This window comes from Meles meles, chromosome 18 (genome assembly GCF_922984935.1).
Source record: "Meles meles chromosome 18, mMelMel3.1 paternal haplotype, whole genome shotgun sequence".
Lineage (NCBI taxonomy): Eukaryota > Metazoa > Chordata > Mammalia > Carnivora > Mustelidae > Meles > Meles meles.
Genome location: NC_060083.1, coordinates 25,235,590 through 25,260,298, shown reverse-complemented (window position 1 = coordinate 25,260,298; position 24,709 = coordinate 25,235,590). Strand labels below are relative to the sequence as shown.

Sequence of the window (24,709 nt, the reverse complement as noted above, 5' to 3'; positions counted from 1 at the left end):
CCTGACATGAAAGCGCTAAGCGTTTCCATGTCTGAATCCCTAAGATCACAATGGCCTTAGAGGGAATAATTTATGCTATCGTTTTGAAATCACTTGTGCTGACTGCAAAACCTATGAAGATAACGACATTCTAAAACATATTATCCCTTAACAATGAACGCAAATTCAAAATTAGACCAAATTAGTTAATTAGAAAAAGACGATATGAAAGACAAAGACTTCAAGAGATGAAGATTTGTTCCTCCCATTCTTCTGACTCTCCAAAGGTAACAGATGGAGGAAATACAGGGCGGAATGAGGCGAACCTAGGGAGCGACGGCCAGCGGTCCTCCCATGGGAAAAACTGCAGCAGTGATTTCCGGGATCTGCACTCCCCTTCATCTATGTCTAGGCCACGGTGACAAACTTGGTAGAAAGCCAGACAGGAAATACTTTATGCTTTGCGAGCCATGCAGTCACCGTCTCTGTCTCAGCTCCCTACTTTGCAGCTGCGGTGCCCAGGCACCCCCACATGACGTGCAAACGCAGGCACGCAGCCCTGTTCCAACCCTGCTCTAAGCCGTCAACCCGGGGAGATGGGGGAGATCTCTGAGAAGTCAACGTAGCAAGGACTAAGTCATGTGCTCCAGCTTTATGCTGTCCCTATTTGTTTTGCTTTTTTAACTCTCATGGAGAGGATACAGAGTGAATAATTCTGGGGGATGAACAGCTCCCTCTGGAGCTTCCCAATGTCTCAGACCAAAAAGGTCAAACAATAATGTGAATGTTTCAGGGTGAGGCTTCACTCTGGAAGGCTCTAAGAAAGGAAGTCTCTGGGTGCCTGGCCAGCTCAACCAGGAGAGTATGAGACTCTTGATCTCGGGATAGTGTGTCTGTGCCCCACAGTGGGTGTAGAGATTACTCCCTAGGAGAAAGTCTCCTAGGAGAATGCCTATTGAGTTTTTCTGTATTTCCAGGTAAGATCCAGATTCAATGCATGACTTTAAAGTTTGGGACCAAATAGGTGCTCTCCAGCCCTGGTTTCTTTTCTTTTTTTAAAAAAATTATTTATTTATTTTTTGGTGATCTCTACACCCAACGGGGGTCTGAACTCAAAACCCTGAGATCCAAGAGTCACACGCTCTGCCAACTGAGCCGGCCAGGTGCCCCCAAGCCTGATTTCTTTCTTTCTTTCTTTCTATTTTTTTTTTTTTAAGATTTATTTATTTATTTGACAGAGAGAGAGAGAGAGAGAGAGATCACAAGTAGGCAGAGAAGCAGGGAGAGAGAAGGGGAAGCAGGCTCCCTGCTGAGCAGAGAGCCGGATGTGGGGCTCGATCCCAAGACCTCGGGATCGTGACCTGAGCTGAAGGCTGAGGCTTTAACCCACTGAGCTACCCAGGCGCCCCTCTTTCTTACTTTTTAAAAAAATATTTTATTTATTTATTTGAGAGAGAGAGAGAGAGAATGAGAGAGCATGAGAGGAGAGAAGGTCAGAGGGAGAAGCAGACTCCCCAAGGAGCTGGGAGTCTGATGTGGGACTGGATCCCAGCATTCTGGGATCATGACCTGAGCCAAAGGCAGTCACCCAACCAACTGAGTCACCCAGGCACCCTTCCCTCCCCAGGCCTGACTTCTTATTACACACTTTAGATCTAAGAGGGAAACCGGGTGTTAAGAGAACCTGAAGAGTTCCTTCAGGTTCCTCTGACAGGGTAACACAGATCTGTCTAATTTTTAATTCTCAGGATGCTGTATGACAGCATCATAATGGGTTGTTGATGACAATGATGGATAAGGGAGTGCGGCAAAATGAGACAGTAATGAATAAAAACTGTATTATATAATATGAAAATAATAAAAGTAGGAATTGTGTTTTGGAGGGCATAAAGGAGAAATAAGTGACTTAAATGTTGAACTGCTGGCAGAATACAGGTTTAGATCAAGACGGGAAGAGCATCATTACATACAAACTGCGAAAGGAAGCTACAACTAACGTCAGATATGAGAGGCACTTCCTGTCAGAGAACAGTGGCAAACGCTCAGCCCATGAGAGGTTAGCGTCGTGCAGCCAGCGAAGGCCCATGGGAACGGCCTGATGTCTGACATGGAGCCTTGCTAATGCTCAGTATTGGTTTTTTTTTTTTTAAGATTTTATTTATTTATTTGACAGAGATCACAAGCAGGCAGAGAGGCAGGCAGAGAGGCGGGGAGCAGGCTCCCCGCTGAGCAGAGAGCCCGATGCAGGGCTTGATCCCAGGACCCTGGGATCATGACCTGAGCCAAAGGCAGAGGCTTTAACCCACTGAGCCACCCAGGTGCCCCCTCAGGGTTGGTTTTAACCTTCAAACACGTCTTCTTGGTATGTGGGCATTTCAATTTGCAGGAACAATCAGCAAAAATAAATACGGACCTGAGTCATTACCACTTCATTAAGATCCCTCTAAGAATTAAACAACTCTCCAAGTCCAAGTTCTTAACTTTTTTTTTTTTTTTTTTGCCTCAAGACATGTGAGAGCTACAACATGTAGGCATGGCTCCCTCACTCTGGCACTGATTCTCAGCCGTCATGCATTGCTCTGATCAGAGCTCCACTTAAGAACCATAGCTCTGGAAGAACGTCTGATAGCCAGTACCAGGAATCAGGTTTGAAAACTCATCTTTTTGCACCATTTATGTGCTTTTGTGAAGAAAGTCAGGAATGTGGGATACCTTGTCACCATGGCCCAGGTTCTCTGATTTAGCCTCATACAAAGTTTTCCAGTTGGTATTGCTCCCTCCTGTTCCTCCACTCTTTAGATCAGAGATAGAAACACCATCTAAGGCTTGTCCTTCTGAGTCAAACCTGAAAAATAAACAAAGAAATGACAGGCACTTTATATATTTTTTGAACATGCTACTTGTTTCTGAATGCCAGATACAGGCTATCCATACTCCCAACCCCTACTTGTCCAACTTTCATGGGTCATGGTCACATGGGCTGAAATCAGCATCTTCCTACTTGCATCTTAATCGAACTGCAGGAAGGGAATGACCTCTTTTTATCTCAATTGCTTTGATGCCCCCCAGTGGTCAAGAAAAACAGTACCAAAATACAACAATCTTTTCTTAAATTAGCATCTGGTACATAGTTCTTTAGGCTACTGATGCTCATTCTCAGTCAGTAGCTGCATTTTTATCATTACTGACATATATCAGCATAGAAAGTGACAGTCCCGTATTATAACATGGTGGCATGTTCCCACGGTAAAAGATCTTATAAGCCTGGGGCATCTGGGTGGCTCAGTTGGTTAAGTGTCTGACTTCTAAGCACCTGACTTCAGTCATAACCTCAGGGTCCTGGGACTGAGCTCTCTCTTGGAATCCACGCTCAGTGGGGAGTCTGCTTATGCCTCTCCCTCTGCCCCTTTCCCCAGCTTGTGCTCTGTCCCAAATAAATTAAATCCTTTTTTTTTTTTAAGATTTTATGTATTTATTTGACAGAAAGAGAGAGAGAGATCACAAGAAGGCAGAGAGGCAGGCAGAGAGAGAGGGGGAAGCAGGCTCCCTGCCGAGCAGAGAGCCCGATGAGGGGCTCAATCCCAGGACCCTGAGATCATGACCTGAGCCGAAGGCAGAGGCTTAACCCACTGAGCTACCCAGGTGCCCCTCAAATAAATAAAATCTTAAAAAAAAAAGATCTTATAAGCCTGATACAGAGTTTAAAGGATTCTATAACCCAAAGTAATTTAACAGAAGACATCTACTTTCTTGTAGATTTATCTTCTTAGTGAGATTTTACCTATGCCAATATCAAGATTGACATTAATTTATGCTATGTTATTAGTTAAAACGATTCTACTTCTTGATCACGTAACAGCTGATATGAAGGAAAGTGGCTCAGAAACATACTTGTGACAGGGAAGAGTCAGTCTGAGATTAAAATCATGCCAATGTCATCTAAAAGGAGGCTGACTAAAAGTTAACCACACACAGAACAGGCTTTTTACAAAGAGACCATCTAGCAGAGTGGTTGCTGCCCTAAGCCGCAGACAACTGCCTTCACGTTCTGTCAGGTAAACGGCTAAATCCGTCACAGAAGCACAGCAAGGTCCGTAAATCTGTCTCACCACTACTAGCTGCACCAGTTTACAGCTTCAGAAACTCCAGAGGCGTTTGCCACTGAAGCTAGCTCATCAGGAACCAACAGAGCAAGGACAGAGGCAGCCCTTCCTACAACAAAAAAAATCCCACATTGTTATAACCAAGATCTAACATCTCCAAATCCTTGCCTAGGTGGGGTGTGTGCACTGAACTTCTCTTTGATCAGTGCCAGGTACTTTATTCTGGAGAGAGCCGTGTCTTTTGATGTTGACCAGGATCACTGTTATTGACAAGTAAAATACCAAAACCTTCATGTGGGCATGCAATTAACCTGGGCTCGAGCTCTAGGGCCCGAAAGAAAATCAAGCAATGAGGACAAACCAAAGCTGTGGTTATTTCTGGTCAGACTACAAACAGGCCCTGCCCTCTACCATCCTGCGAGCTACTGGGGTAGTTACATACGGGTACGTGTGGGTACTCAGGAGGCTGGATCGAGTGACACGAACACTCTAGTAGCTGTTTCACGAAATTATTCAAATTTTAGTGCCGCTAGTGGTTCACATTACACTCAGAATAAAAGTGAGAAGTCTGTCACAGGAGCTAATTCTTTAAGTACTAAAACCCTAGGACAGAGGTGGAAACGGACACACACCCCTCCGGGACTACAGCTACACAAATTATTAAAGCTCAAGCTCGCTGCAGTGTTTTCCCTGACCACATCAATTCTTGCATGCCGTGTTTCAGTTTGAAGTGCTCCTTAAAGGCAGGGTTTTAACACCCTACAAAGCTAGATATAGTGAGGAGATTTTAATAGGCTCTCCTCATCCCCTGAGTGCTTGGGGAATAACAATATAATGCCAACAAAGGCCCATTGTTCCCACCCCACTTTATCAGAGCCCAGTGAACAGGCACGGGGAGATGTGATCAGCACCAACAACTGGACAGAACAAGGAAGCACATTCCTCCCCCAGGCCACAGAAGCCTGCAGCTTTAAACCTAGGAAACAAAGTGGCCTCCTGCCCACGGTCCTTCAGCACACAGCCGTGAGAGCCTGGCCTCCCCTTACTTGGGCAGGATCGAGGTCAGCAGCAGTACTTCCCTTTGGCTGGCCTCCTCCGGAATCTCTGGGTTTGTCATGGGATTACAGTTTTGTCAGTTTAAGGGCTTTCAGGCCATCCTCTCAGAAGGCATAATGCTTCCAAGAAATATAGGAACCGCTCCATTCAGTTACAAAGCCCTCTGCTCTGTGGATGGCTCACACACTGATCATAAGGGCCCAAAGAGCCAGCTCTTCTGACTCAGAGGCCAGGCTCAAATAACCCCTTTGTGTAGCCCCATAAAACCTACCATCCACGAAGCTTATAGGCCTCTGGGATGTCAGGATTCACAATGACCGTGCTTGACGACAGTACAGAGAGGCTCCGTCCACCAAAATCAGAAACTCTAGCTCCTTTGATAGCCATCACGGGTTGTCTAGAACCATCGAATCTATCAGCCTGAGTGATGACAAAAACACCAAACAAACACAGTGAATAGGTGTCACTAGCAGGAAGAACACACGGAACATTTTTACAGAAAATAAGAAAAACAGTCAATGTCAGAGTAAATGCCGTGAGTGGTACATGGAATCTATCCAAGATAACCTCGCACACAACAATCTATTCAAAGATACAGCAAAACTAATCTGGAGTCAGAGGAAACATCATTTCACTGTGTAAAACTGAGATCACAGCCATAAAGGGTTTCAGATACTGCCTGGCCAGCTCAATCCTTCTTTGGGAAGGCCTACATGGTGAAAGCCCCAAAGCTCTAAGGCAAGACAGCTGCCTGACTCTCTCGGTCTCTGCCTTCTGCACCTGCTCTGACTGCTCAAGGCTAATACTTACATCCTCTCCCCACAGAGTAGCAGTCACCACTTTCCCTGACATGTCCATCAAATAGATATTTCTCTTGGAAACTTCTCTGTTGTTAGACTTCACTGTGATTTTGGTGGCATCTTCGTAGCTCTTGCAGATCCCAATTATGTCTAAAATATAGGCACAATATGTCAGCAAAATAGGGTCAAGGCCCCCATTACAGCCTGATCAAAGGTTGAATGGCAAGCCCTTAAGTCTTACACTTCCTTTATAGGCTGCAAACAAAACTAGTCATCACAACTCTCTCTGCTCTCGTATGCAGACTTACCTATAAGTGAGTCTTTAGGCTTGTTCTCCAGGTCCCCAATCCCTGTGAAATCAAACTGAACTGTAGGTAAATGATGACCATCTTCACAGGGCATGACGGAAGTCTCATTGTTGAAGGTCATCTCGTAGTCATTTTTAACTGCTGTGAACTGTTTGTTAGCAATCTTCAGGACGCCTTTAGAGATATAATAGACCTGTACAAGAGGCAAGCCGTGGAACATAGGTAGATTAAGCAAACAACTTCTTACCACCACGCAGGTCGCCAGTGGACGAGAGTCCCCCTACTTCTCTGGTACCCAACAGTTTCAGTTCTCAGCGTAACACCGCCCTACCTTGTTCATGTCGATAAGGGGAAAGAACTTGTCCACTTGCTCATTGAAAGCAGTAGCTCTGATTTCACCCTACAGAAGCATGCAAAAGCAGGTCAGAACTGTGTTTACCAAGTTTTAGCCCTGAAAAAGAGGATACTTTAGTGTCAAAACGACATCTTTACGGCAGTCACACAAGCACAAATGGGATATGTGAGAGAGCTGCAGACACTCCAGAAGCACACACACATTTTTTTTTTAAAGATTTTTTTAATTTATTTATTTGACAGCGAGAGAGCGAGATCACAAGTAAGCAGAGAGGCAGGCAGAGAGAAAGAGAGAGGGAAGCAGGCTCCCTGCCAAGCAGAGAGCCCGATGCGGGGCTCGATCCCAGGACCCTGAGATCATGACCTGAGCCGAAGGCAGCGGCTTAACCCACTGAGCCACCCAGGCGCCCAGCACACACATTTTTTTAAAAAGAGATTTTATTTATTTACTTGACAGAGAGAGACACAGCGAGAGAGGGGACACAGCAGGGGGAGTAGGAGAAGGAGAAGCAGGCTTCCCGCTGAACAGGGAGCTCCATATGGGACTCAATCCAAGGACCCTGGGATCATGACCTGAGCTGAAGGCAGATGCTTACCGACTGAGCCACCCAGAACCCCCCAGAAACACACAGTTTATAGTCACGTATTCAACTTATTCACCACAGTGTAACAACCTGGGTTTAACCTGCTGTGGAGCTTTATTTATTTATTTTTTAAGATTTTATTTACTTATTTGACAAACAGAGATCACAAGTAGGCAGAGAGGCAGGCAGAGAGAGAGGAGGAAGCAGGCTCCCTGCTGAGCAGAGACCCCCGATGTGGGGCTCGATCCCAAGACTCTGGGATCATGACCTGAGCCGAAGGCAGAGGCTTTAACCCCCTGAGCCACCCAGGTGCCCCTACTGTGTGGTTTTATTAACTTCAAGTTAGACACTTAAAAAAAGGCAAAACAAACAAACAAACAAAACACAAGAATCCTAGTGATTTTAATATTCTGACAACAAAAATAAAAATAAATTCTGAACACTGAGTGACACGAATGAATCCCACAAGGAAGTGTGATGAGCCAAATGATTCACCGGCTGCCCTCACGCTCCTACCAAGCAAGGAATTACATCATATTTGGGAGTCATTGCCAAAATGTTATAATACATCATGTTTTCAAGTTGCCTGAGATTTGATTTTCACTTTTACTTTTCTGTCAGTCAACATACCATAGATGGGGGCACCTGGCTGGCTCAGTCACAGGAGCATGAGACTCTTGATCTCAGGGTTTTAAGTTCAAGCCCCACGCTGGGTGTAGAGATTACTTAAAACTAAGACAAACAGGGGTGCCTGGGTGGCTCAGTGTTAAGCCTCTGCCTTCGGCTCAGGTCATGATCTCAGGGTCCTGGGATTGAGTCCCGCATCGGGCTCTCTGCTCAGTGGGAGCCTGCTTCCCCTCCTCTCTCTCTGCCTGCTTCTCTGCCTAGTTGTGATCTCTGTCAAAAACAAAACAAAACAAAACAAAGAAAAACTACAGATGGATAAGAAACTTAAGGAAAGGGCTGAAATTTAAGCCAATTGACAGATTAGACTGATAATCTGGTAAAAAATTAGGTTCTGATTACTGATTTTGCCATGCTATAGGGGCGCCTGGGTAGCTCAGTCAGTTGAGCATCTGACTCTTGTTTTTTTTTTTTTAATTTGACAGAGAGAAATCACAACTAGGCAGAGAGGCAGGAAGGGAGAGAGGAGGAAGCAGGCTCCCTGTGGAGCAGAGAGCCCGATGCGGGCTCGATCTCAGGACCCTGAGATCATGACCTGAGCCGAAGGTAGAGGCTTTAACCCACTGAGCCACCCAGGCGCCCCTGACTCTTGGTTTTGACTCAGGTTGTGATCTCAGGGCTGTGAGAGCGAGCCCTGGGTCACACACTGCACTCAGTGGGGAGTCTGCCTGAGATTCTTTCCGTCTCCTTCAGCCTCTCCCCTACCTCGTGCGCTCCTTCTCTCAAATAAATAAACAAATCTTAAAAAAAAAAAGAGTCAAGAGTCACATGTTCTACCTAATTGGCTAGCCAGGTGTGACTGTTGATCTCAGGGTCGTGAGTCCAAGCCTCACGCTGGGTACAGAGCCTACTTAAAAAGAATAAATTAAAATAAAAAATTTAAAAATAAAAATAAAATAAAATAATAGGATTTTATTTAAGACCTCTAATCCTTTGGGGCACCTGGCAAGCTCAGTTGGTTAAATGTCTGACTCTTGATTTAGGCTCAGGTCACGATCTAAGGGATGAGAGACAGAGTCCTGTGTCTGGCTCTAAGCTGGGCATGGAGCCTGCTTAAGATACACTCTCCTCCCCACCGCACACAACACCCTCTGGGGGAAAAAAAAAAAAAAGACCTTTAACCCTTTGCCTGCAGAGAGCACCAGGAGACTATAAAAGAGGACAAACAATAGTAACAATCCTGCTTATTTTTGGCCTACTACTGTTTTTCATCACATAGGCTTGCACAGAGATGAGCCCCATTTCTCAAACTACTCCTATTTCCACACTTGACAAATACTCACACTTTCATCAACCAGTTCTATGGAGAAAAGCTTCCCTTCCCCTCGGGAATTGCTCCAGGTACGGATCTGACTTTTGTTGGTAACTCGAGCACAGATAGTCCACCTAAAAACCAAATAGATTGTATCAGTGCTCCGAGTTTTACCTGGGAAAGATCTAAAAGGTTCCCTATTGTCTTCCTATAGCCTTTCTCATCTTATGCATATTCCATTTTTCAACGTAAGCTGTATTTTAACCCAGCTAATTAAAACCCCAAGATGACACACAGGTTTGACAGTTTGTAGAATAAGCAAGTAGTAAAACATACAAGATAATTTAACACTAACTCATTCCCCTGTCAAATTAGTAAATTTATAAACTCTCTCCCTTTTCCAAAAAGCATCACCAAGGCAACGGTATCCTCTTAATGAAAGGTTCTAAGCTAGAAGATGCAGTAATACCAGCAATTATATTCTGCCACTATTTTCAATTATGGGAACTGATAAAACTGGTGTCAAGCTTCTGTCTCCATTCTAACACAGCCTGAATATAAATACAAACTTATGGAACACGGAACATGGTGTTGGTAAGCCACCAAAAGAAAACAACACGCTAAAGCAGTATGACCTCAGACAGAGGCCACCAAAAAAAAGGAGGTACAAGATCCAATACACAGTCCAGGGGCCCATACTGAATGCAAGTGTTGGGCACCTTGGTTACCTTAGTCATTTTCCCCGCACTGCAAAAAATTTGAAGATTAGATAAAAACATATTTGAAAGAATCTGAAAAGAGAACTCACAAATTTTCAATGGCTAAAATTAACGTCGGATGGAAAATATCTGTTCAGGGTATATTAACGTGGCTACACAAACAGTACAGATTCTCTTAGTCAACTAAATCGTAGTAACAATTTTTAGACTAAAAGTCACTTATTTATAGCACGAGAAGACGAAACGCCTTCTGAATTACAACAAATATTTGTTTTTACTCATAAGATGATAAATAGGTTCTTTAAGCATTAAATATTTTTCAGTGCAAATTCTTCCAAAACAAATGAAACTCCTTAGGCTATAGCAGATTGCTTTTCTTGCCGTTCTTTTACAGTAAGTTAGAGGTTGCCACAATTTGTACCCTCCTCCCCCTGTGGAAGAAAAAAAAAGATGAAACTTACTTTATGTGTGGTAACCCTGAAGTTCACGCATAAATAACTCAAGAGCCTGTAATAACCTCTAACATCATATCGTAGGTGCATTCTGAACTTACTCCATGGACTCACTCACTTGGATTGGTAAGGGGTGAGGCTGGCAATGGGTAGCACTTTGACCTGTGTTCCTCCAGAACTATTCCCGAGGCTGGTACCTCCAGCTTTTCCAAATGTCTTTGAGGCCCCATAAGTCTTAGATGCAGTGGAACCTTTAAAAACAAACACAAAGGAGGACTATCATTGTTCTATGTAAATTTTATATACATTTTGTATTAACTCTCAATGACTGAGGTGTCGCCGGTGAAATCATACAAAATAAGAGGTAAAGTTTTACCTTTTAAGTAATCGAAAGATATGGAGATCAAATAGAGACCAGAATAGGAAGCTAGAAAAGTGACTGAGAATGAAGGCTGGGAACACAGAAGTTTACTACTATGTATTTGCTGATTGAAGCTCTGACTGAGGTCAAGGTAATAATTGTACTGAGTCCAGAAACTGCTCTTTTGGAGACCCATCCTTCTACCCACCCCCGCCAACCCCCACAAAGATTCTATTTATTTTATTTGGCAGAGAGAGAGAGAGAGAGCGGGCAAGCACACAAGCAGGGGAAGCTGCATCCTAGGACCCTGGGATCCTGATCCAAGCGGAAGGCAGACATCCAACCAGCTGAGCCACCCAGGTGCCCTGGAGGCTCGTCCTTCTTAAACTGCCCTTTGTATCAATGGGCAAGATAATGGGTCAGAGAAAGAAAATCAACCAACCCTCTTGACTGTTAAAACTGAGAGCAGGGGGGCGCCTGGGTGGCTCAGTGGGTTAAAGCCTCTGCCTTCGGCTCAGGTCATGATCCCAGGGTCCTGGGATCGAGCCCCGCATCGGGCTCTCCGCTCAGCGGGGAGCCTGCTTCCCCCCTCTCTCTGCCTGCCTCTCTGCCTGCTTGTCATCTCTGTCAAATAAAGAAATAAAATCTTAAAAAAAAAAAAAAAAATTTAAAAAAAATTAAAAAAAAAAAACAAAAAAAAACAAACCTGAGAGCAGGTCACTAGTTGCGTAAGAAAAAACAAAGAAACAAACAAAAGGAAAGGCTAGGAGGTAAGCAACATAGTGAATAAACCATCTGAGGTGAAGGATACCTATCACAAATATTTTAAGTCAAAACATCCTCAGAGAACTCTGTGTTCAACTGGTCTACAGGGCTGAAAAGTCTAGAATGAAGTCTATGGAACTGGGTTTAGTTGGGAGCAAAGGGCGAGAATCAGTTTTTGGTTCAAGACAGCTAGGCAGCTGGGCACCAGGATCCCTTCTGCTTCTTTATCCAAGCCTGAGCAGCTCCCACGTACTTGGAAAGAGCAGGTAACTAAAGCCTATAAACACACACGTTTCTTTATACACACAGTTCCTGTAAAGTTTCAACCTCTAAATGCAGAAAATGCGATTTAGTCCAATTACTTCATATCTTCTCTACCAAAGCATTTCTTTAGGATGGAATTTGGCTGGAAATGTAAATCTACCATTATTCAGCATTTCTTTATTGAGTTTCCGCAGCCTGTAAGACACTATTCTAGGTATTTGTAGCACTTAGTAAAAACTATACATAGACTGTCCTGGATCTTAACATTTTCTATTCTAACTGGGGAGTCAAGTGAGAACTATACGCACAACAGTAATAACTGCCTCAAGATTATGCAAGGAAGCCCATGAACTTTGAAGAATATATGCATGTGTATACACACCTAATACTCTAAGATATAATTATACAACACAACACACATGCTTCTCCTCAACACACAGCCGGTCTTCTTCTTTCGCCACCCAGTTGATGTGTGTTTGGACAATATTAACTGATTTTTAAAAATAAATGTTAACATAACCCAAAGATAGAAATTGGGAAAATAAATCTGTGGGAGAAGGGAGAATAACAACATACTATTTGTAGTTCAGCCTAAGGAAGGGACTATTAGATTATTTACCATCTTAGATACTAAATCTATTCCAAGACCTCCTTCAACAGTACAAATTTGCCAGTTGTGTATAAACAGATCCACTTATGGGGCACCGGGGTGGCTCAGTCAGTTAAATGTCTGCCTCGGATCACGATCTCCGAGTCCTGGGATGGAGCCCCACATCAGGTTCCCTGCTCACTGGGGAGCCTGCTTCTCCCTCTGCCTCTGCCTGCTGCTCCCCCTGCTTGTGCGCTCTCTGTCACATAAATAAATAAAATCTTAAAAAAAAAAAAAAGATCCACTTGTAAACGGAGAGAGATAGGAGATAGATTGACAGCTACTGCAAGGTAGATAAAAATATCAAAGACCAATGGGGAAAAACTCCCATGTCCTGAAAGTTTCACAGCAACATTAGTAACGTATTAACCTTGCTTTCTTAAAATCTCAGCATTGAAAATTAGCAACTAATGGTTGAGGGGAGGTGAGGAAGTGGTGTATAAGAAGCTGTGACAGAAAAAAGAAGCTCTAAAAATAAATCCAACCTCTAAAAATAAATTTAACGCAAATCATCATTTTCAATAGCAGCTCCTAAAGCAAAGGCCAGAAAGTAAACAAAATGATTCCATTATAGCCTCTCAGGACCTACTGCACAGAGTTAAAGGGAAAAACTATTTCTCATCCAGGAGTCTGGGAAGCAGAACCTATGACCAATATAAATGATAACATCTTCACATTAAGATAAATATCCATGAGAACCCCAGTGGTAAACTTGGAGAGAGACAAGTGGATTCCAAATAGTTAAAAGGCGAGAATTTAAAAGGTATGTAAATTCACAAAGTCAAGAGAGTGTAAAAGGTAAGATGTGAGCAAGTACCAGATAAACAACTATTAACAGAGGACAGTGTATCATCCTGACAAAAAGAAGCATATTAAGTATCTTTAAAAGACTATTTTTTAAAAGATTTTATTTATTTGACAGAGAGGGGAAAGCAGGCTCCCTGCTGAACAGAGAGCCCGACGCTGGGCTTGATCCCAGAACCCTGAGATCATGACCTGAGCCAAAGGCAGAGGCTTAACCCACTGAGCCACCCAGGTGCCCCTAAAAGACTATTTTTAATCATTTGTTCAATCACACACTTTACAGAAAGAACTGGGCTTCTCCTTTGCAAGAAGGAACGATCATGAATGGCTTTTTGAAAATTCCCTTTAGTCCCAGGTTATATTTCAAAACATTCAGAATCCTGGTGCATATAATTAGCACATGTCCTCATGTGGCTATTTACCCATTGCTGAGCTCCCATTCTGCTGCTGGGGCTTGCTGGCTGGTGGATTGGCCGCTGAGACAGGGGGAGGAACTACCTGCTGCTGCCCGTGTCCTGAGGATCAGAAGAAAGACAATTTCAGTGCAAATAATGCAGGTTAAAAGACTTAAACTTAAGTAGAAGAAATACTCAGAGAACGTGTAAATTTTTTATTTTGTCAAAGACTCTCATGGGTCAGAATTCATGCTGGGGTATTCAACTGCGTGCTGTCAATCTGCTAGGGGTTCACTTCTGTTTTCATTATATAAAAGGTTGGCTCCATTTACCTTTCACCTGCTTATAATTGATAGCTTTCAGTTTTAATGAGGTTCTCTCCTAAAGCCTTGCCCATTTCTCCTGCATGAACCTGAAGTAAAGTCACTGGGCTGAATCTGTGACATTACCACTATTTCCATAGCAACAAATCGATGTCATCAACAGAACTGTGTTCACGGCAGGCTCTATCAGAAGAAAAAGCTGGGTGGTAAGAAAAACCTAAAAGCAGTTCAATTGTCTCTGAAGTGCTCCTGCTTCAAAGGAAAAGGAGACATTCAGAAAGGATTCTACCCTTTCCCTCCCAAACAAAGCAACCTTATTTTGCAACTGACAGTTGGTGGAAAATAAGAGTTGAAAGAGCCTTAGGTACCGTGAAGTGCTAGGGAACTGTCACAGCAGGGAGAGATGAGATGGAGTTCAGAAGCAGGTGTGTCAAGGCAACGGGAAGATTAAAAGGAAAGGAGGGGAAAGGAACATGTCTCTCAAGCAGAAAATAAGAAATGCCGTACCACGAGACTATTTATTTATTCCTCAACCCTTTCTACAAATGTTTAGGAGTTGACGAATGTTAAAATTAAGCTAAATACACCTAATTTAAAAAAGAACAGGTTTACGGGATTTGATTTTGCCTTTGTGAAGGCACTAAAAGTAGAAGTCAACCTAATCTAGGCGGCTCACCAAGAGTGCCTGCCGCACTCGAGTATAGCTCAGAAAGATTTCCTAGAAAGTCCTACAGACAAAAATGGCGAGCCCTGCTGAAAAGGCTCCCTGCCTGCCACCTTGTCTCTGCCTTCTCCAATCAAAGGCTTATTCCTGCTGGTTTTCCCAAGGCCCTCACTCAAATGGGCCTATTATACACTGACTTCATTTCCTTCTGCCAATACTTCTCTTAACTAGTACAACAAAACGAGAGTTAACTATGCCATTAGAGTGAAATAAATTTAGCATAAAATTAAAAAGGTTAAAACGGAATTGCTTATTCTTCAGTTCTTCCTACAGGGAGAAAAATTAAGACCTTAATTTTATTTTCTTTAATCCCCAATTTTACCCAACCCCCCGTCCCACCTCCCTTCTGATCATCGGCAATTGGTTCTCTAGAGTTAAGAGTCTGTTTCTTAGCTTCTCTCACTTTTTCCTTTGTTCATTTGTTTTCTTTCTTAAATCTCACGTATGAATGAAATCATAAGGTGTTTGTCTTTCTCGGACCCATTTATTTCACTTAGCATAATACTCTCTAGTTTCATCCATGTTGTTGCAAATGGCAAGATTTCAATCTTTTTTTATGCTTGAATAATACTACATTGTATATATGTACCACATCTTCTTTATCCATTCATCTATCAATGGGCACTTGGACTGCTTCCGTAATTTGGCTACTGTAAATAATGCTGCAATAAACATGAGCTGCATGTATTCTTTTGAATTCAAGTTTTTGTATTTCGGGGGTGTAAATACCTAGCAATGCTATTACTGGATTCTAAGGTTGTTCTATTTTTAACTTTTTGGAGGAACCTCCATACTGTTTTCCACAGTGGCTGTACCAGTTTGCATTCCCACCAAAGGGCAACCTCACCAAAACTTGTTTCTTGTGTTGTTGGTGTTTAGCCATTCTGACAGGTGTGAGGTGTGAGGTGACATCTCACTGTTTTCAACTGCATCTCCCTGATGATGAGCGATGCTGAGCATCTTTCACTGCATCTGCTGGCCATCTCAAGAGCTTCTTCGGAGACATGTCTGTTGATATCTTCTGCCCATTTTTTAACAGGGTCCTTTATTTTGGGGAATATTGAATTGTATGTAACAGTTCTTTATATATTTTGGAGGCTAAGCCTTTATCAGATCTGTCATTTGCAAATACCTTCTCCCATTCTGTAGGTTGCCTTTTAGTTTTGTTGACTGTTTTCTCTGTTGTGCAGAAGCTTTTTATTTTGATGTAGTCCCACGAGCTTATTTTTGCTTTTATTTTCCTTGCCTCAGGAGATGTATCTAGAAAGATGTTGCTATGACTGATGTCAGAGAAATTACTGCCTCTGCTGTCTCCTAGGATTTTTATGGTTTCAGGTCTCACATTTAGGTCTTTAATCAATTTTGAGTTTATTTTTGTGTATGCTGTAAGAAAGTTGTCCAGTTTCATTCTTTTGCATGGAGCTGCCCAGTTTCCCCAACACCATTTGCTGAAGAGACTGTCTTTTTCCTATTGTATATTCTTTCCTCCTTTGTTAAAGATTAATTGATCATATAATTATGGGTTTATTCCTGGGTTTTCTATTTTCTTTCATTGATCTGTGTGTCTATTTTTGTGCCACTACCATACTGCCTTGATTACTATGATCTGTACTACAACCTGAAGTCTGGAGTTATTGGTACTTCCAGTTTTGTTTTTCTTTTTCAAGATTGCTTTAGTTATACAGGGTTTTTTTTGTAAATATTCCATACAAATTTTAGGATTATCTGTTCTAGCTCTATGAAAAATGCTGTTGATATTTTAAAAAATTAATTTATTTGAGACAAAGCGAGGAAGGATGCACACAAGTAGGAGGGGCAGAGGGAGAAGGAGAGAGAATCTCAAGCAGATTCCACAGTAAGTGTGGAGCCCGACATGGGGCTCAATCCCAGGACCCTGGGATCAAGACCTGAGCCGAAGGTAGACACTTAACTGAGCCACCCAGGCACCCAACATTTTGAAATTTTAAAGTAAACCTTTTCTTAAACCAGTAGGGAAAAACTGAGTTGCTCAGTAAACAGTAATGGAGCTAAGTAACTGGAAAAAAAATTAAAACTATTCTTAACGTGCTTCATGAAATATATTCAAAAGACCCAAAAGATTTCAACATTTAAAGATGGGGCCATAAAAATACACAAACTCCACTCCACCCTACTTCCACGGTTTTAAACGTATCTAAGGTCCCATCCTCATTACCATGCCTGCTTCATCAAGTGTCTCCTTGAAGAGGACATGGTCACAGGACAGTGCTGATCTCTTAACATTTAATTTCTTTAAAAACATAACTAACCTTTATGAGGTACCTAGAGTTATCAAATTACAGTGACAGAAAATAGAACAGTGGTTACTAGGAACCGGCAGGAGTAGGGAATGAAGAGTTATGGTTTAATGGGTGGAGAGAGTTTGAGACAATGACTGAGGAAGTTCTGTACAAGTGCCTGGCTAGCCCTGCCAGTGGACCACACTACTCTTTTTTTTTTTCTTTAAAGATTTAATTAATTTATTTGACAGAGAGAGAGATCACAAGTAGGCAGAGAGGCAGGCAGAGAGAGAGGGAAGCAGGCTCCCTGTGGGCAGAGAGCCCGATGCGGGGCTCGATCCCAGGACCCTGAGATCATGACCGGAGCCGAAGGCAGAGGCTTAACTCACCGAGCCACCCAGGCGCCCCTGGAGCACACTACTCTTGATCTCGGCTTTGAGTTCAGGATGCACACTGGGTATAGAGATTACTTATAAATAAAATCTTCAAACAAAGTTCTGGAGATGGATGGCGTTGATAGTTACACAACAACGTGAATGTACTTAATGCCACCAAACTACACACTTAAAAATTATTAAGATGTACATTCAGTTGAGTATTTTACCACAATTTTCAGTAACATAACTTGACTATTTTTTACCTGTTCTAGGTTCAATATTTTTTGACATTTTAACATATGAGTTAAAATGAATGTATTATAATTTCTTTCTTTTTTATTTTTGGTGTTGGGGATTTTTAATTAAAAAGCAAACAACAGGGCACCTGGGTGGCTCAGTGGGTTAAGCCGCTGCCTTCTGCTCAGGTCATGATCCCAGGGTCCTGGGATCAAGCCCCACATCAGGCTCTCTGCTCAGTGGGGATCCTGCTTCCCCCTCTTCCTCTGCTTGCCTCTCTGCCTACTTGTGATCTCTCTCTCTCTCTGTCAAATAAATAAATAAATAAAATCTTAAAAAAAAAAATTCTCTTTCCGTCACCCCCTGCCCCTCCCCCCAAAATAATAATATCTAAAAAAACCCCAGAGTATCAATCAGGCTTTTAGTTTGTGTTTAAAAAGCCATCTTTAAAGGTAATCATGAGGAGGTGCCTGGGTGGGGAGCCTGCCTCTCTCTTTTGCTCTCCCCCACTCCTCCCCCTGTTCGTGCTCTCTAAAATAAAACAATAAAATCTTTGAAAATTTTGGAATATTTTGATTTGGGACAAGTGCAATTAACCGCTAACTATTTAAAGCAAAATCTCATCTGTAGGGGCGCCTGGGTGGCTCAGTGGATTGGGCCACTGCCTTCGGCTCAGGTCATGATCTCGGGGTCCTGGGATCGAGCCCCGCGTCGGGCTCTCTGCTCCGCAGGGAGCCTGCTTCCCCCTCTCTCTGCCTGCCTCTCTGCCTACTTGTGATCTCTCTCTCTGTCAAATAAATAAATAAAATCTTAAAAAAAAAAAAAATCTCATCTGTAGTGAGGCTAAGAACTGAAGCCCAAATCCCTGTTCCATTACAGCTCTCTGGTGAGGACAAGGGACTTCAGTTGAGAGTTTATTCCTTAGGAACCAAGTGTTGTTTATTTATCGGGAAAAAAAATAGAAAAGAAAAGAAAACAAAAAAAAAAGTTGGGGCGAGAGTGATAACAAGCTTTACACAAAAGTAGTACAACGGTAACTCCCTTTGGTAAAAAGTGTAATAAATGTCTTGTATGTCTGTTCACAGGTACTAACTCTGAGCCACACAGAACTATGGTGCACAAGAAGCTGGAGCACTTCTGCTAGCACAACAAAGCATATTTCTTTCTCTTTCTTTTTTTAAAGTAAGCTCTAAAAAAAAATTAAAAAAGTAAGCTCTAGACCCAACGTGGGGCTCAAACTCAGGACCCCAAGATCAAGAGCTGTATGTTCTATCAACTGAGCCAGCCAGGCATCCCTAAAGTGTATTTCTTTCTTTTTTAGAGACTTTATTTATTTGAGAGAGAGAGAGAGAGAGACAGAGAGAGCAGGAGTGGGAGGGAGAGGGAGAAGCAGGCTCTGCGCTGAGCAGGGAGCCTGATGTAGGGCTCCATCCCAGGACCCTGAGATCATGACCTGAACCAAAGGCAGGGCTTAACCCACTGAGCCATCCAGGTGCCCCCCAAACCTAGTCTTTTTTTTTTTTTAAGGATTTTATTTATTCATTTGACAGAGAGAGACACAGCAAGAGAGGGAACACAAGCAGGGGGAGTGGGAGAGGGAGCAGGCTTCCTGCTGAGCAGGGAGCCTGATGCGGGGGCTTGATCCCAGGACCCTGGGATCATGACCTGAGCTGAAGGCAGACTGAGCTTTTTTTTTTTTTTTTTAACTGACTGAGCCACCCAGGCGCCCCCCCCAACCCGAACCTAGTCTTAACCAGGTTTGTCTAACTAGATCCATCCAGTTCATCACCATCTAGTTAATTTTTAACTGTAAGCAATTAATTCTGGCAGACAAAACTCTAGTTACAAAGAACATAACTAGTAACCATGATACACAGCAGTCGGGAAAAGTTACTAAGTCATTCATTTATTAGAGCAATCCTTAACTCCTGCTATCGGACCACACCTGCAAAGCTGACAGAGGAGGTAAGAGATAGCACTGAAACCAAATGGACAACGGAAGTCCTCGTGCATTCTAAATAGCAACAATTGCCTTTCAATTTAATGCACTGCAACACAGCTGCTGATCATGAAACCTGAAATTAGTCTACGGCGAAATGAAAATCTTTCTAAAAACTAAAATTATACCCCAAAGCAGCAATGCAGAGAATCAACTAGCTAATCTTCTGTTTTGCGCCACCTGCAAATGAAACCATTTCAAGTACAACGAATCAAGGTGATAATTTTAAGACTCTTTTGCTCTATGTCTCTGAGCTAGGGGGAAATAGGACATTTAAAAGCAGACTCTAGGGGCACCTGGGTAGCTCAGCTGGTTGAGTGTACGACTATTTCAGCTAGGGTCATGATCTCAGGTTGGTGAGATGGAGCCCTGCATCAGGCTCCCCACTCAGTGCGGCATCTGCTTCCCTTCTCCTTCTGCCCCTCCCCCGCCTCTCATTGTGCTTTTTCAAACAAATAATAAATCTTTAGGGGGAAATAAAAGCAGACTCTGGCTCCTCAAGTTATTTGCAGTCGCACTTATCATTTCTACTAGCAGTATAATGGTTAAGTGAGGCTGGCTCAGTCAGTGGAGCATGCCACTCTTGATCTCAGAGTTGTGAGCTCAGTCCCCATATTGGGGTGTAGAGATCACTTCAAAGAAATTTCAAAATACAGGGACACCTGGGTGGCTCAGTTGGTTAAGCATCCGCCTTCAGCTTGGGTCATGATCCCAGGGTCCTGGAGCTGAGTCCCAAATCAGGCTCCCTGCTCACTGGGGAGCCTGCTTTCTTCCTCTGCCTGCCACTCTCCCTGCTTGTGCTCACACTATTTCCATCTCGCTGACAAATAAATAAAATCTTCTAAAAAATTAAAAAAAATTTTTAATTTAAAAAAAAAATATATATATATAGGGGCTCCTGGGTGGCTCAGTTGGTTAAGCTGAGTGCCTTTGGCTTGGGTTATGATCTCAGGGTCCTGAGATCGAGCCCCACATTAAGCTCCTTACTCAGTGGGAAGTCTGCTTCTCCCTCTCCCTCTGCTGCTCTGTTTGTGCTCTCCTGCTTGTGTGCACTCTCTCTCAAATAAAATCTTTTAAAAAAATTATATATATATATAAATATATTTACACACACACACACACACATATATATAAATATATAAAAAACATGGTAAGTGAGCCACCAGCTGAGAAAAATTAGCTAACAGATATGCGGTATACAGAGTAACAAAAACTCAATTTCTTACAAGCAAGTACTTTTTAACAACAACTAAAAAAATAAAATAAAAGCTCAATAACTAAAAATCCCCCTTGGGGGGAAAAATCATTTGATAAAAAAAAAAAAAAAATCCCCCTTGGCAGAAAGGGATCAAAATCAGGCTGAAACAAAATTCCAACTAACACCTTTCGATAATGAAAAATACTTTAAACTAAATATTGCTTGAGAAATTTACATCTAAGTAAAATATTGTTGGAAATAGTATAGGTACATAGCAATGGCATACATATCATTGTTGATGTGCTGACAAAAACATATAGTGGTAGATACAGAAGTTTAAAATCATCTAGTCCAATATCATATGAAACATGAAATGTGTTTGAAGTTTTACTTCTCACATTTGGAAAATTCTGTAAGTATCTGCATTTAACGTGGTACTCTGCCAAATAATTTCAGTGCACATTTTGGAATTCCTCTGCCTATTTCCCGGGCTGGGTTTAGTCAATTTTACCACTCAACTGATATGCCATAGGTTCTGGGTTAAGTGCTGGGAGGATACAAATCTAACTTTACTTCTCTCCTCACTAATAACAGTTTCCTTGCCTTCACAATAGACAATTAGAAACCATTTCTGTGAAATACACCATAAGGTAATAGCCACTGTAACAAAGCTATTTCCATGATGGCCCAAGTAACAAAGTGTTATTGATCTGGTTACAATGAAATTCAATAGCAAAAAATCCTGAACAGTAAAATCTCTCATCCCGCTGCACTTTAAGAGACCCTGAAGAAAGGGCAGAGTGAGTGGAATGGAATATGGAGACAAAGGAGTTTTTTTTCCCTAGTTCTATGGTTCTGACTCCAAGCGATAATTACCTTTCAGCCCTTTCAACTCCATCTTTATCTCAAATACTTTTGCACCTGAAACATAAAATGTCCAAAGCAACCACTCAAATACAACATAAAAAACATCAGAAATCTGGCCGAAGGTGATAAAGTTGAGCACAATCATCTCTCTCTCAACCCTACTGCATCCAAAGATTTCAGAGATGTTAACCATTGCTCTGTCCCAAAGGCTGAGGAGATAACCAATGTGCTCCTCTGTACAAAAATTTACTACGGCAAAACAAATGTAATGTTCTAACTTAAGCTTTTAGAATTTTACCTAAATAGGTCCAGCTCTCCCTCTCCAATTTAAGCATCAAATTACTATGTTTTGTGTACGTATACATTAACATCTACAAGGTTCCATTTCTGGAGGAAGAATGATGACCAAGTTTTCCCACTTCTAAAAATCATATAGAGCAATAAGAATGAATATCCACTCTAGACACAAATGTCCCACACAGAGCTGATGTCTTCAGTGAACTGAGGGGGGGCAGAGAAAACCCACAAATTCCAAATGATGTGACAAGTGAGGCCAAAACACCACAAACCGAGAAACCAGTTATAAGACAGAAGTGACACAGGAGATTAAAATATAAAAGAGAAATCATGTAAGTACTAGAATAAAACATGGATGAATGCCCTAACAACTTTAGAGTAAGGAAGACCTTCCTAATAATGGCCAAAACTCCAAAGTCATTAAAAAAAAAAAAAGACTGGAAAATCCAACTTCCTAAAAACAGCAACGAAAGAACTGCTGCATAGCAAGAGGCCACCATAAGCAACGTAAAAAAGCCTTCACGACTCAGAGACAAAGGACTACTAGTGTCCCTACTCTTTCGAGAATTCAAAGATGGAGAAGAAAAAGGCAAAATAAAAATGGAGAATACAACAGTCAGTTCACAGAGAATAAAAAACTCTCAAACATTTAAAACATTGCTCAGAAGACAAATGAAACACTACACTGAGATCCCAGTTTTCACCTATGAGACTGGCAAAAATTCCAAAATTAATAACATACTCTTGTTGGCACAGCTGTGAAGAAACCAGGATTTTCAGGCACTTAGGTGGGAGTGCAGAATGTCACCATGCTCTAGAGGGGAATCCAACCATATCCACCTACCACTGGTGCATCTCTCCGTTGATCCAACAACCTTACTTCTGGCAGTCAAACCACCTCAGCCCACACACCTGCACACATATAAAGCTATTCACTACAGTACTGTTTTGATTGCTATAGCAAACCACCCAAGGGTCATCAACCCGAGGCTAGTTAAATTATGAACCAGTCACACAACAGAACACTCTGTAATTGTTTGTTTGATTTTTTTTTTTTTTTTTTTTTTAGATTTTATTTATTTGACAGAGAGAGATCACAAGTAGGCAGAGTGGCAGGCAGAGAGAGAGAGAGAGGGAAGCAGGCTCCCTGGTGAGCAGTGAGCTCGATGCAGGGCTCCATCCTAGGACCCTGGGATCATGACCTGAGCCGAAGGCAGAGGCTTTAACCCACTGAGCCACCCAGGTGCCCCTGTTTGTATTTTAAATAAGGAAGCTCTCTAAGTATATATTATGGAAATATCTCTAGACTAAACAGATTTTTCTAAAACACAACCATACAGAGAAAGACATCATGATCTCGCTGATACAAGGAATTTGAGAAACAAGACAGAGGATCATAGGAGAAGGGAGGGAAAAATCAAACAAGATGAAACCAGAGAGGGAGACAAACCATAAGAGACTCTTAATCTCAAGAAACAAACTGAGGGTTGCTGGAGGGGAGGGGAATGGGAGGGACGGAGTGGCTGGGTGATGGACATTGGGAGGGTATGTGTTGTGGTGAGTGCTGTGAATTGTGTAAGACTGATGAATCACAAATCTGTATGCCTGAAACAAATAATATATTATATGTTCACTGAAAAAAAAAAAAAAAAAGCATGACCATAGAAGGGGTGCATGGGTGGCTCAGTCGGTTAAGTATCTGATGCTTGATATCAACTCAGGTCTCAATCTCAGGGTTGTGAGTTCATGTCCCACATTGGGCTCCACGCCCAGCATGGAGCCTACTTAAAAACAAACAAATAAACAAAACAACCCCCCCAAAAAAGCAGGATCCAAAAGAAAGGTAAGATAGTATACATATTATCCTACCTTTTGTGTAAGCAAACTGGAGCAATGGATGAGAATACATAATATTTTTATTTGGTAATAATACATGCATAAAGAAACACCCAAAGGATCAAAAGAAACCTCTAAAATTCATTACTTATAGAGGTCAACAGTGGGTACAAACATGGCAGGAGTAAGATTTCTCTAAATATGCAATTTTGCAGTTTTGACTTTTGAAACATGTAACTATATTATCTATCCAAAAATTAAAACAAAATTAATGTTTATTTAACGAACAGATGTCTGGGTGCGCCTGGGTGGCTCGGTTAAATGTCTGACTTTAGCTTGGGTCATGATCCTCTCTCTCCCCCTGACCTTCCCCTTCCCCCTTGCTCATTTTCTCTCTCAAATAAATAAAGTCTTTAAAAAATAAATGTTCGCTTAACTATATTTCAATTTTTTAAATTATACAAGTTTTTTTTTTTTAAGATTTTATTCATTTATTTGACAGAGAGAGATAGATCACAAGTAGGCAGAGAGGCAGAGAGAGAGGAGGAAGCAGGCTCCCTGCTGAGCAGAGAGCCCGATGCGGGGCTTGATCCCAGGACCCTGAGATCATGACCTGAGCCGAAGGCAGCGGCTCAATCCACTGAGCCACCCAGGCGCCCTAAATTATACAAGTTTTTTTTTTTTTTTTTTTTTAAAGATTTTATTTATTTATTTGACAGACAGAAATCACAAGTAGGCAGGGAGACAGTCAGAGAGAGAGGAGGAAGCAGGCTCTCCGCGGAGCAGAGAGCCCGATGCGGGGCTCGATCCCAGAACCCCGGGATCATGACCTGAGCCGAAAGCAGAGGCTTTAACCCACTGAGCCACCCAGGCGCCCCAAATTATACAAGTTTTAATGGATAAGTATACTAACATGAAACAGAAATAACTTCTGTGTGTGCGTGCACACATATAAAACATTCCAACAGATTCAACTCACACAACCTAGTAACAAAAATACAATTTGCGGAATAGGCAAAAGCTTTGATATGAAGGTTAATTTCTGAAGGTCCGGGTACAGTGTA

The 24,709-nt window shown here is 42.2% G+C and overlaps 1 protein-coding gene across 1 annotated transcript in view; it reads right to left on the bottom strand.

Annotated features, from left to right (window-relative positions):
* The window catches only part of RPA1 (replication protein A1), a 77,531-nt gene that overhangs the window by 9,322 nt on the left and 43,500 nt on the right, over nucleotides 1-24,709 (bottom strand). Inside the window, exons 6-13 of the mRNA XM_045986529.1 lie at nucleotides 13,557-13,649; nucleotides 10,410-10,542; nucleotides 9,152-9,254; nucleotides 6,578-6,646; nucleotides 6,247-6,439; nucleotides 5,949-6,088; nucleotides 5,410-5,558; nucleotides 2,692-2,824 (exon numbers count right to left, since the gene is read on the bottom strand). Coding sequence (XP_045842485.1) covers nucleotides 2,692-2,824; nucleotides 5,410-5,558; nucleotides 5,949-6,088; nucleotides 6,247-6,439; nucleotides 6,578-6,646; nucleotides 9,152-9,254; nucleotides 10,410-10,542; nucleotides 13,557-13,649 — 1,013 coding nt within the window. The remainder of the gene's footprint in view (nucleotides 1-2,691; nucleotides 2,825-5,409; nucleotides 5,559-5,948; nucleotides 6,089-6,246; nucleotides 6,440-6,577; nucleotides 6,647-9,151; nucleotides 9,255-10,409; nucleotides 10,543-13,556; nucleotides 13,650-24,709) is intronic.